At 41.8% G+C, this 11,829-nt stretch overlaps 3 protein-coding genes across 5 annotated transcripts in view; 1 reads left to right on the forward strand and 2 right to left on the reverse strand.

Annotated features, from left to right (window-relative positions):
- RB195_023889 (uncharacterized protein) overlaps positions 1-1,422 on the forward strand; it is a gene marked incomplete at both ends in the record, with an annotated part of 31,351 nt that extends 29,929 nt beyond the window's left edge. For both annotated transcript variants that reach the window (XM_064211479.1, XM_064211480.1), the window contains one exon: positions 1,264-1,422. In XM_064211479.1, coding sequence (XP_064067360.1) covers positions 1,264-1,422 — 159 coding nt within the window. The remainder of the gene's footprint in view (positions 1-1,263) is intronic.
- Positions 1,423-4,570: 3,148 nt separating this feature from the next.
- RB195_023893 (uncharacterized protein) lies at positions 4,571-4,996 on the reverse strand (the record flags this gene model as incomplete). The annotated part of the gene is made up of 1 exon (XM_064211484.1): positions 4,571-4,996. One exon carries the CDS (start codon positions 4,994-4,996, stop codon positions 4,571-4,573), a length of 426 nt encoding a protein of 141 aa, XP_064067365.1.
- Positions 4,997-5,214: 218 nt separating this feature from the next.
- Positions 5,215-11,789, reverse strand: RB195_023894 (uncharacterized protein; the record flags this gene model as incomplete). Of its 2 annotated transcripts, XM_064211486.1 has the most annotated exons (5): positions 5,215-5,660; positions 5,911-6,123; positions 6,184-6,375; positions 6,455-6,542; positions 6,670-6,711. In XM_064211486.1, the coding sequence occupies 5 exons, from the start codon at positions 6,709-6,711 to the stop codon at positions 5,215-5,217; spliced, it is 981 nt and encodes a 326-aa protein (XP_064067367.1). The 2 variants fall into 2 exon arrangements, with proteins under 2 accessions (XP_064067367.1, XP_064067366.1); XM_064211485.1 differs by lacking the exons at positions 5,911-6,123; positions 6,184-6,375; positions 6,455-6,542; positions 6,670-6,711 and adding an exon at positions 11,717-11,789.
- Positions 11,790-11,829: the final 40 nt, after the last annotated feature.

The following is an 11,829-nucleotide window of genomic DNA, read 5'->3' on the forward strand; positions in this document are numbered from 1 at the left end:
ACATTTGTATTTTTTCTATCAATGACTGCATTTTCATCAATATCTTTGCTGTGATGTTTTTTTTTTCGTTCTTATCACCAACTTTGAACTTATTCTACTCAGCCATTGGCTGGAATAAGGTTTCAATAAGCTTGCCTTAAAGACAGCATACCACGAACCTGACGTGGTAAGGGAATTCGCGGGGAAAGCTAGAGATGAGGTTGTAGAATGCGGGATCAAGGCTGGCTCTGCTCACCTCACCCTCATCGAACTAAGAAACGGCGTGGGAGTGCTTTAGTTCTTACGAGGAACGTTTGAACGCTCCTCTATGCATACGTTCTGGTCCCTTCAGCAACCGAAAAACGGAATCTTTGAACCCGTTCCTTATAACGATTATGGAGAGTTGAGGGAACCACCTCTGATCCCGCAATCTACAACTCCATCTGTAGCTTGTCCAGCGGTTTCCCTCAGTACGTCAGATTCGTGGCATGCTGCTTTTAACTTATTGTGAATGCGACCGACTATCCACCTGAACATGGATTGGGTGAAAAACGCTGTTATGAAGTTTTCGATCGTCAAAATCACGAACTCACAATAAGCTGCAATATGAGTAAATTGCACAAGAACGCAAGTTGGTGATTACTTTTTAATTCACCAGTGAAAGCTGTTTTAATTTACTATCTAACCGTTTGTATAGTAGGGTCAAAACGACATGAAGCACGTACGCAATTGCGTACGCGGCTTCTCTCGAGGCGCTTCGATGGAGCGTACCGTCTAGAAACGTGGTGAAACTCTTGCTCACTCAGGAGGTACCCATATGATTTGCCGCCGCGTATCCAGGAAGCTAATGAGCGTTGATAATTGCGCACGCAGCTCCTAAGAGCGTCATATTTGCAGCAGTAGCCTGGTAGCTCATCTCATGCTACGTCTCGCTGGTGCGAATGTCTCTTGTCAAGAATCCACACAGTGCTTCTTTCAAAAACTTCTGAAGAAAAAATTATATGGCAAACCGTATTCTTCCATTGTGGTAGAGCGACTGTATAATTGAAATGCTCTTGAAACTTTTTAAAAACACAAACTTTACTAGATTTGTCTTCTATTTAATCCTAGGCAGGCGCGCTGCATGAGGCGATATGAGGCAGTTAACCTTGGTTACCGGCCCCATCTCTACATCAAACATCATCTATGTCATTATCATCATCTCTATATGTCTATATGTATTAATGTTATGTCATATTTCTGTATGGTTAAAATGCTCACGGTACTTGTAGCTTTTTTTTTCAGAAATCTATCTGTTCATCTACTGATATACTTAATGGAAGGAACACAGCAAATGTTGCTAAAACAGTGTTGGCTCTCCACAAACTATTTCCACAGCGGGATAAAACTTCTCATGTGGCCTGTACTTTCGTCGTTGATAAGCGCAACATGTCTCATTTGTGATGCTATTGTCCATAAGTTAGCTTCTTCATATATTATTGTTTTCGCAATTGATACTTGACATTGCAGCTTTTGTTGATCTCAATATTACATATTAATTTCTGTTAGCCATCGAAGAAAATAAGTGTTAAAAATCGGTGTTAGTAAATTGCTTGCAACTGGTTTTTCATTGTGGTGCCTTTTGCAAAGTTTTTTATTCGAGAAAAATGAATGATCTGATGATTTTTGTTCCGCAGTACCTACCAACTTTTTAAGCGCTGCATCGTGCATTGCTGTGCATTGCTGCAGTGCAACAATTCTTTTGAACCTCATTCTATTCGTTTTTTTTACTGTTTTCTGTAACGCCCCCTCATAGAAAGATCCTATACTTATAAAGTTTGTATCTGCAAAATCAACACTAAATATAACAAGACAACAGTGAAGGTTATCTCTAGTTGCTACATTATAGATTGTAGCAAGAAGAGATAAGCAACAACGTAAATCATGAAACGACTCTTAGCCAGCTTTTTCTACTGCGGCTAATTTTTCCAGATTTGTTGAAGCGTTCTTTGAGTTCAAGTTTCAGGAATGAAAATTTGTAAACTCAGGTATAACCACATATTGGAAGTCCGAGAACGTAGAGGTTCAAATTCATATTCAAACAATTTTCGTAGTCCTACAACTGCGTAAGGATAGCAAGGGGATTGAAAATGCAGATCGTACGAACATAGATGGAGACAATCATACAGAAATTAAAGATTACTGCGAAAATTGTTCATTGAGAGTCCATAAAACTTCGGTGTTGTGTTTCAACGAGAGAATAGTTATGAAATGTTCTGAATCTGTTATTGCAAGGGATACCATGGAGCTTAGTAGAAGATTGATTGCTGACTCGATCAGATGGCTCAGTAAATTGGATTGCGGTGTCGGAGTTGTAGAAGAACTCTCCAAGATTCATGTGCATCGAATTGAATAGGGATTTGAAAGAGCGGTATTTCCTAATGACTTGTCGTTCGGACGCCACGCTAAGAAGGACGTTACCGATGTAGATGGTGTGCTCGATCTTCTTATGAAGTGGCTTCGATGGTTCAAGATGGAGATAATATAGAATGGATGCGGCTAGAAGGAATGGAGATGCGGTTATTCCAAATGGTACACGTGTTAAACGGAAAATCTAAAGATTATCCGGAATTGGTGGCAAATTAGTGTTGCGAAGCCAAAGGAAAGGGGTGGCATCCCGTTGATTACGTTGTAAACGAATATGAAGGAAAACCTTCTCCACCCCTGCAATAAGGAGATATGGTGATGACCGGGATCGGAGTAGAATTCCTACCAAATATGATAAGATTGAGGGACCAGAGTGGAGTCAATCGTTGAGACTCGGTGCGCCTCAATAATGAGAAGACGGATCAAACACAAAACACAATTTGGTGTATGGCGGAAGATTCCTTGATGACCGCCTGATGAGGGAAATAATAGACTCTGTGATCATCGAATTGGTGTTTGTCGACCTCATCTATTATTCTTTTATCCAGGTAGTCATTAAAGGAGACGGTATATCCTTTCAAGAGAGATGGTCTAGATTGATATGAGCGGTATTGTGCACAGGAGATTGAGAACGTGAGAAATCACTAAAACTAGCCATAAACATAGCTAGTTTGAATGGTTACACAAAATCGCAACCCAATGCCGAACTGTAAATGAAACAGTGAGGACTCCACGTAAGGGGACAATTTCTCTATGCATCCGTTTCGTCTCCGATTTTTTATTGCTGCGAAAAACAGGGTTCTTTTGCGAGCACAATTGCAAGATTTATTAGTGGACATACCGAACGACAGTATAAAACAGCAGTCGGTTCGTAATAGGCTCTATGATAAGCAATGTGTGTCGGAGTGCTGCGTTGTTTGTCCATTCGGCAAAGATGGAAGCTTTACTGACATGCAATGATATCTATATTGGAAAAAATGGAAGGATGCTAAGCTTGTGTATTAACGAGCACTTGGATGATAAAGACGTGGAAACACGATGACATTATTATGGCTCCAAAGGAATGAGAAACATGGTGGAAATGAGTTTGAAATAAAGTGTACGATATTCGCACACGAGAAAAAAATATTTGTTAGGAAGGGGCTGGAAGTATGCTGGATTTTCATCGGGAATCCATCCATAAATAACAGAAATGAGTATTTATCAATTACGAATGACTTTATGCCCCTCGTAGCACTCTGTGAGCCATATGATTGTTCCACATGTAGTGCTACTGCGTAATGCATAGATCTCATCCACTCTGGCTGACAAGCGGGCGCGGTAGTACACTAGTCCCGCTACTCGATGAGACTGTCACTTTGTTTACCTCTGGAGTTCTTGCGTAGTGGATCTAGAACGATGTCAAGGCCAAGTGCCAAGGAGAGAGAAAGAGTTTGATTTGATGTGCATCGTATCAGAGACCTCGAACCATTTTCCTTGATAAAGATGAAGTTGTGGAAATGTCAGACCAATAATAAAGTTTCACGAAAATGTCATTGGCATAAGAAGAAAACATCAATACAGTTCCCATTGCCGACGTTTTGAGAAAAGGACTTGGAGATTGTTGTGTGTGTTACATGCTGTACCCTATCGTACAATACCGTAAGCACCAGTCTCGCAAGTAGATCCCCAGATCATAAGGCTCATCATTTGCTTACTAGCAGGTTGTTATTGTTTCTCTTTTGATGCCGACTAATGTGCATCCTTACGCAAATGTCGTATTCCTATTATTGGTGCAAATTCAGTCACAGTTCCTTATCTGATCTGATCGTTCTTTCAGGACTTCAGTTACCTCTTTCGAGAGTTATAGATAATTATAATGTGCAAGGTGCAATCATAATGTTCTCTCGCATTGCTCCTGTTCCTTCAAACATTACTACAAATATTTTTTTAACGGAGTTAACTTCTTCTTCTTCCTAGCGTTTGTCCCGCACTGTTGCAGGGTCCGCCTTTCTGCTTCTTGTCTTCCATTTGGTCCGATCCATCGCATCAGCTGTGCACAAACGCGCATCTATCATATCCAGCTTCACACGGTCTAACCAGCGAATCTTTGGCCTCCCACGTGGCCTCACTCCTGAAACGTCGAGCTCCAGTGCGGTTTTGGCAACAGAATTTTCCTCTCGCCGCAAGACGTGACCGAACCATCTCAGTCGGCCTCCTTCATCTTCTCAGTTATCGGGACGACGCCGAAGATGGAGCGCACAGTGTCGTTGGATATCTTCTCTTTTAGCGTTACACCTATCGTCCACCTTAACATCCGCATCTCCATAGCGTGCAACACTCTTTCCAAGGCTTTCGTCGTCGGCCAGCACTCGCATATGTAAAGGGCAACAGGCCGCACAAGCGTCCTGTAGATCTTCGACTTCAGTCGAACAGGGACTTTCTTGTCGCACAGTACCCCTGTTGCCATTTTCCATTTCATCCATGCAGCATTAACACGTGCTCGACCTTCTTGATCAATGTCGCCTGTGGAAGTCACTTTGGATCCAAGGTACTTGAAGCAGTTCACCTTGTTTAATTCGGTGCCATCAACACGAATTGAACCATCCTCTATCCTTGGTCCGCACTCCATGTACTCACTTTTTGATGTGTTGAGGCGCAATCCATGTTTCTGCAGCCGATCCTTCCAAGACTGTACTTGTTTCTGAAGATCACCTCAAGACTCCGACGCGAGCATGACATCATCGGCAAGGAGTAGAGTCCACGGATGCTGCTTCTGGATTTCCTTCGTTATCGTGTCCATGCACACTATGAACAGCAGGGGTGAGAGGGATGAACCCTGGTGAACCCTTACTTGTACAGGGAATGGCCTGCTTGTTCCAGCAGCACATCGGACAACGCTGGTAGGCTTCGCATAAAGCAGCTTTGTCCACATTCTTCTGGTACTCTATGCGACCTCATGGACATCCATAACAGCTCATGTGGGACACGGTCGAAAGCTTTCTCGAGATCGAGAAAAGCAAGATGCACACTGCGGTTCTTCTCTCGATGTTTCTCCAGAAGGATACGGACAGCATGGATAGCATCTATAGTGCTGCAGTCCTTCACAAAATCGCACTGGTTGAGTGAAACGCTGACAATTTTCCTCAGACGAGCTTCCAGGACACGCTCAAAAACTTTAATCGTATGGCACAGCAGTCGTATAGGCCTGTACGAAGTGCAGTCAGCAATGTCTCCTTTCCCTTTCCAGACAGGCACGGTCACGGAAGTTTGCCAAACGTCTGGAGTCCATCCTTCTGCAACGATCTTGTTAAATAAAGTTGCGAGCCACCCGGACCCTCGATCTCCCAGCAGCTTCAAGACATCAGCAGGTATGTCATCAGGTTGCCTGGTTCGACTTCATTTTTGCGAGGGCAGCACTGACTTCAACGGCAGTATTTGGTAGAACAGGACCCTCGACGCTGGGAACAGTTGGGATGGGAGGATGACAGAACTCTTCGTTGCACACATGGTTGTAGTAGTTTCACCACCTCTCCAGGATCTGACCAGGGTGGTGCAGAACGGCTCCATCAGCTCCATTAACGATCTTGGTGTGTTCCATATCCAACATTGAGCGATGTCGCGCTCTGACTAAACGATACACTGTCCGCTCGCCTTTTCTGGTATCAAGCATGTCGTACACAGCCTTGTGGCGGTCCGAATTCGCCTTGGAGACTGCCTTCTTAGCCTCCCTTTTCGCCGCTAGGTAAGCATCCCGATCTTAAGGCTGACGTGTCCTCCACCAGAGCTTATACTCTTCTCACGAATTGCCGCCTGAACTTCCTCGCTCCAAAACCACGTAGCCTTTTGTACTTTGGGCTTGCCTAGAGTCATCTTTCCCAGAGTGTTCTCCGCGGTCAAGCGTATAACGCTGGAAGTAGACGACCACATTTCCTCCACAACTCTCGAACCCGTCTTTCCGAGAACCGACATGTCCGTTGAAGTCTCCTCCGATTAGAAGTACTTCTTCGCCTATATTCTTCTATTCTTCGCCCCGATAGTCGATCCACTGCTGTGACGCTGTCTCTAAACGACTCGTTCAATATGATACCAACGCCATTGCAATTTGATGTGCCGTGGTAGATGAGCTTGTAGCCATCACCTAATTTCCTTGATTTGGAGCCTTTCCAGCGAGTCTCCTGTACACAACATATTTCAACATAGCGTTTTCTGAGACTGTCTGCTAGTTCACGACTTCTTCCAGTAAGCGTCCCAACGTTAAGTATTGCCAAGCGCACTGGATGTTGCTGGCAATGGCGGACTAACTTCTTTGTCCTCTAGCCGGTAGCCCTCGCATATTTGCCACATTGCCCTGGGCGAGGACAATAGGCGTCGCTTCTGAGGTACGCCTTAGCTTCTGAAGAACACATAGTAGACATTAGCAGTATGACGCGACAGCGGTGTTGTCCTCGGTCGGCTGATCGCACTAGCAAGCTAGCAGCCTGGCACCGGAATCGTCGTACTACCCCCTCACTTAGCTAGCCTGTAGCCTTGGCCCAAGGACCGGGCTACTAGCCGGACACCTTTGTGGCATGGTTGAACCTGCCGAGACAAAGTCTGGCCACCATAGCTGCCCGACGGTCAGGGCCACCGCTGCGCCGCTTTGAGGCGTAAGGTAGGATTTGCAGCAGTTTTTTTTTAACGGAGTTAACGACAGAAAGGGTTCTTTCGTGATAACAGCTTTTTTTCTTCGTATTTTCTAATGGTAGCAAGAACGAAAGATAGTACAGTTCTAAGAGTAAGTTCCTGAAATGAAGTTGAGATTGCTTATAATCGTAATATTAAACATGTAATTAGAGTCTATGTCAGATTACAGCAGAATGTATTAAATTTAGAAAATTTACCAGACCTAATTTTTGTATGGTCTTAGTCTAAGTTTGCTAGTCTCATTTTTTGTTTGTGGATTTTCGATAAGCTCACTTGTCTACTTTTAAAAGAACCTGCCCATAAAGTTCGTTTCACTTTCCTTTAATTTTCAAATCATAAGTAAGGTTGGCTCCAGTGTTCCGCTAGCGCCGGCAAAGCACGCACATGCGTGTCACAGTTCGGACGGGAATCGGCAATTAAAGGCAGCTCACCGCGAGAGTGGTTATCTCAATCGGATTCCTCCATAAAAGATAAGGTTTTGGGTGCAGATCACTGCTATGAGCGCGATCAAGCTCAATTCATCCTAAGTGTCCCAAACAGGAAATAGGAAACTGCCTCGTCGATTGAAGGTTGTAACGCACCACCTCTCGTCACGCCTTTTCCCGCAGCAGTCCGGTTAAGAGATGTGTTTGAAAAGGTGCCTCATAAGGAGACTCGTTCGCGAAAGCCTTTTTTCCACCACTTTCCAATGCAATCAGGGAGAACTGAACTTCATTGCGCCCAAATCTCGTGATCTATCCTTCCTCCTATTTATTCGTGGAGAGCTCCTAATAGTTATTGATGATTTCGTTGTATACTGCCTTTAATTCAACTCTTAAAGAAATTGCAAGACATTTTTTGAGTGTTGAATGGTTAAATTAGAGGGTCGATTTCCTCAGTGTGATTCAATTACCACATTCACATTAGGAACACCCATAAGTAATCAATTATTTTTATGTGTGGAATATTTGCTTCAGTTTAATTCAAAGCGCGAATGCATACTAGTTAATGAATACTTGGTCAACAGTCCAAAGACACTTTCAAGAGGTTGGAGAGACTGGTAAAACGGCCTGCTCTGGTCAACAGAAAAGAGACAATATTGCAGCATGATACCAGGCCGCACGCAGCAAGATTAACCCATGAAAAAATAAGGCAGCTAAACTGTGAGGTTTTACCACATCCTTTATATTCTCCAGTCATAGCATCATTTGATTACCATTTATCAAAATCAATGGGACATTCCTAAGAAAAAAAAATTAAAAATATCCATAAAACGGGAGCTCATCTAGAATAATATTTTTCTTCAAAGGGAACGAAATTTTTGTAAACAGGGATTGAAACTCTACCAGCACGTTGGTAGAAGGTCCCGGACAGGGTCAAACGTGTAGTTGGGAAAAAACCCTCCTAAAAACGAACCCTCTCGAAGACCCTCAAGGGTATAATAAAGAGAATTTAAAAAAAAAATAAATAAACGCCTAGTAAATAAATTAAAATAATATGATATAATAAGTAAATAATTAATTATTTTAAAAAAGTAATGCTACAAGTAAAACAAAATATATGCTGTAACAAAGCGATATTAGTAGAACAAATAATAACTAAAAATTATATGGCTATGTTAATTATATGTTCACGATGCCGCGTGACGTGTGTCGGGTGGAAGAAGATCAAGGATAATAATGGAGGTAGAAATGCACTCAACCTCTTGATGCACTTATCTAGACACGGTTAAAATATTTTGTTTGATATTCTGTAAAATATCTGTAATAATGTGTGTTCCAAGTAGCTTGTATGGAGATTTGGAACAAAACAGTGGGAAGACAACACAGGAAGATGTTTATTGAACTTGACATATCTAATAAATCTAATAAATGCTTTTAATCTCCTCGATCTCGAATGGAGAGACTGCTCGATTTGCTCCACATGTTGCAGGAGTTCACGTTCACGATTCTTTGCCATCTTCGTCTCACAGCGCAAGTCTGAGCAGAAATAATGTTGATAGCAGAAAACATTGGATTTTAAAAACCTCGCAAATAGGCTGGAAAAAAGTGTTCGCAAGGAAAAAACCTTTACCAGTAGCGCGATGAGCATAATCAAAACAAAAGATACGAATACTGCGACAAGCAGTGTATACGATTGATCCGAGAGTACAGCTTCCGTCGTCGTCGTCGCAGGTGGAGAAGTGAGCCAGTCGTCTCTCAACTTTTTTCATTGCCAGCAGCTCGGCTGAAGGTCTTGGTTCGGACTTAATCCCACTAAAACGTATAAAGCTCTCCTCAGAAGATAGGGCGGAAATATCGTGAAACATCTGTAAATACTGCAATTAGTGTATAAATACATCCAATGAGTGATTATCATTAGGAGAGAAGATTAAAAGACGTGTCAAGATAATAAAGAAAGACTAACTAGAAGGCAGTCAGATTGTCGAAGGTGCTACCGGCAGGCCGCGACCCGTAGCACATTGGCTACTCACCAAAAATATTCTCCAGGTATATTAGATCAGATTAGTTCGAGGTAGACGTCACAGATACTACTGCAAGGATTAGAAGTGTGTCAGTACATATGTAGACATATAATTTGAAAAGATGAGTAAGCTCCCAATGTGTGCTCGACAACACAATTCAATTGTATTGTAGTCATTGATAAAGAGATGATCGAAACTTCGATCCTCGTCGGAACCTTCTGCAAAATGGAAAAAACAGCTGGAAGCGACGGAGATCATATTCTAAAAGCATTTTCTCATTATTTCTACATCCCACACACAATTTCACTTATTGACAGTGATTACAAACGATGAATAGCTCGATCCCCGCCGGAATCTAGATTTTTGCAAAACCGAAAAAAAAAATCACTGAGAGGAACATTTCACCGGCAATGTTTTGAAATTGTGTTTAGAGCACTGTTCGCCACATCTAAGTGTTACATAGAGGTTATTTTAGCGATTAGAACCAGACCTTAGCTGGACAGGTCGGATTTTGTTAGCTTGAAGTAAACATGAATAACGGACTGATGAATTGACAAAGACAGAAGTGGCTGCTTTTTATAGATTAGGATTTGCGCTATTAAAAGGCTCAAAACTCCTTTTAGGGACGTTCTAGTTTTTTTGAAAGGTGAGAAAAAGGTGAGAAATTTAGCATTTTTCCCAACTTTTTCTCAGCTAACTTTCCAGAGAAGTAAAACTATCAGAAAGAAAGCGAAAATGAATTATGATAGCAAAAATCTTTCTTTATAACACATAGTTTAAAACTTCTTATATTATACTACTATACTTATACCATACTTATACTTCGAACCGATTTCGTCTTTACAAACTACGAGCTGAGTTATTGGAATTTGCTTGAAGTGGTGCGGATTTTGACGGGCTGCTGAAAATCTGAGATTCCGCATATTTTTCAGTTGCGAGATTACGGTAGCGCCGTTGAAAAATACGATGCCATATTTGGATGGACCATCAAGGAAAACCCTTGACTGCAAATTTTGGTTTCTGTAGGTGTTCTGGTTCTCTCAAAAGCTAGTTGAGAAAAACTCGAAAATTTGAGGCAAAAATTGGGATTTTTCTCAACTAGGTTTCAAAAAGACTAGGAAACCTAGAGGCACCAAACCAAAAAAAAATTGTAGAAATATAGAAGAAATCTTTCTCTACAGATCGCAGCCAGCTACATTGCATCAAGTTCACTTTGAGCGTCGATTTTCAGAGACTCGTAGAGTTTACTTTGTACTGATTTTAAGCCTAATTGCGCTTCTAGATATCTTTTTTTCGCTCAGCATCAGAGTTGCTTTTTCGAGTGAAGGTAAGAAACTCGCCCTGTCGGATGAGAAATGTGCTCTTTAAATTTTTTTACGCTAAATGCGGAAATATCACTTTTGGCAGGGATCGCTGACTTTCACTTTAAAAACAGAAAGACATCGCATTGACCCACCAAATCACATCGCTATTTTCTCACCAGCCGTTTCTCCAACAGAATACGTAATACCCAACTAATAGATGTCCTTATCGAAGTCTTTGTAATCACACGGGAAAGATCACGCATAAAGCACTTTATCTGCACTACACTTACCAAGTTGAGCCACCCTACTTGCTCTTCATTATGCTATTATGTTTCTACTTTTACCTAATGCTCTTACACTTCTGTTAGCTTCTGAAGACCTCGTTTGTCATCAAGTTTGTCATCCGTTCCTAATTTTCGACGCTACGTCTCCGTACAACTGCGGACCTTCAATATATTGAATTGGTTGTAGTGGAAGAGCGTCGAAGCACTGTGCAAGCTATGAAGGAAATGAAGATTGCCTCCTATGGTCTCTTAGCACTCAATACGAAGTCACCTCTGGTTAGTTTCATTTCTTTCTTTTTTTTTTTTCTTTTTCTTCTAAAGTAGTAACACACAATTTTGTGGTGCTTAGATTTGATGGGTTTGACAACAAGTCGATTTTTTGAAGAGATCAAAACTTTTAGGTAGCTAATTGCATTTAAAATAATTGGTTTTCTATTTTATCACCTCCACAACTTTATCACGTCATTCATTATGTATCACATTTATTCAAGATTTCAATTGTTTGTGCTATTTCAAAAGTAACCGAGAGGCTTGTTTATATAAATCTTGATATTTCAGAAAGGATGCTATTGCCACTGGTTTCTTCTCCTTTCTGAATTCTTTCCTAATCGTTCAGGTAATGTGGACTCCCTTACCGCCTTGCACGTACGACGACATATGATTTTGCACGGTTTGAGCCACCGAAGCGACTCCGACGTCATCAAGCATAAATTAGGGCAGCAAAAAAATGCTAAGTCGTCCATCTTCA

This window comes from Necator americanus, chromosome X (assembly GCF_031761385.1).
Source record: "Necator americanus strain Aroian chromosome X, whole genome shotgun sequence".
Classification (NCBI taxonomy): domain Eukaryota; kingdom Metazoa; phylum Nematoda; class Chromadorea; order Rhabditida; family Ancylostomatidae; genus Necator; species Necator americanus.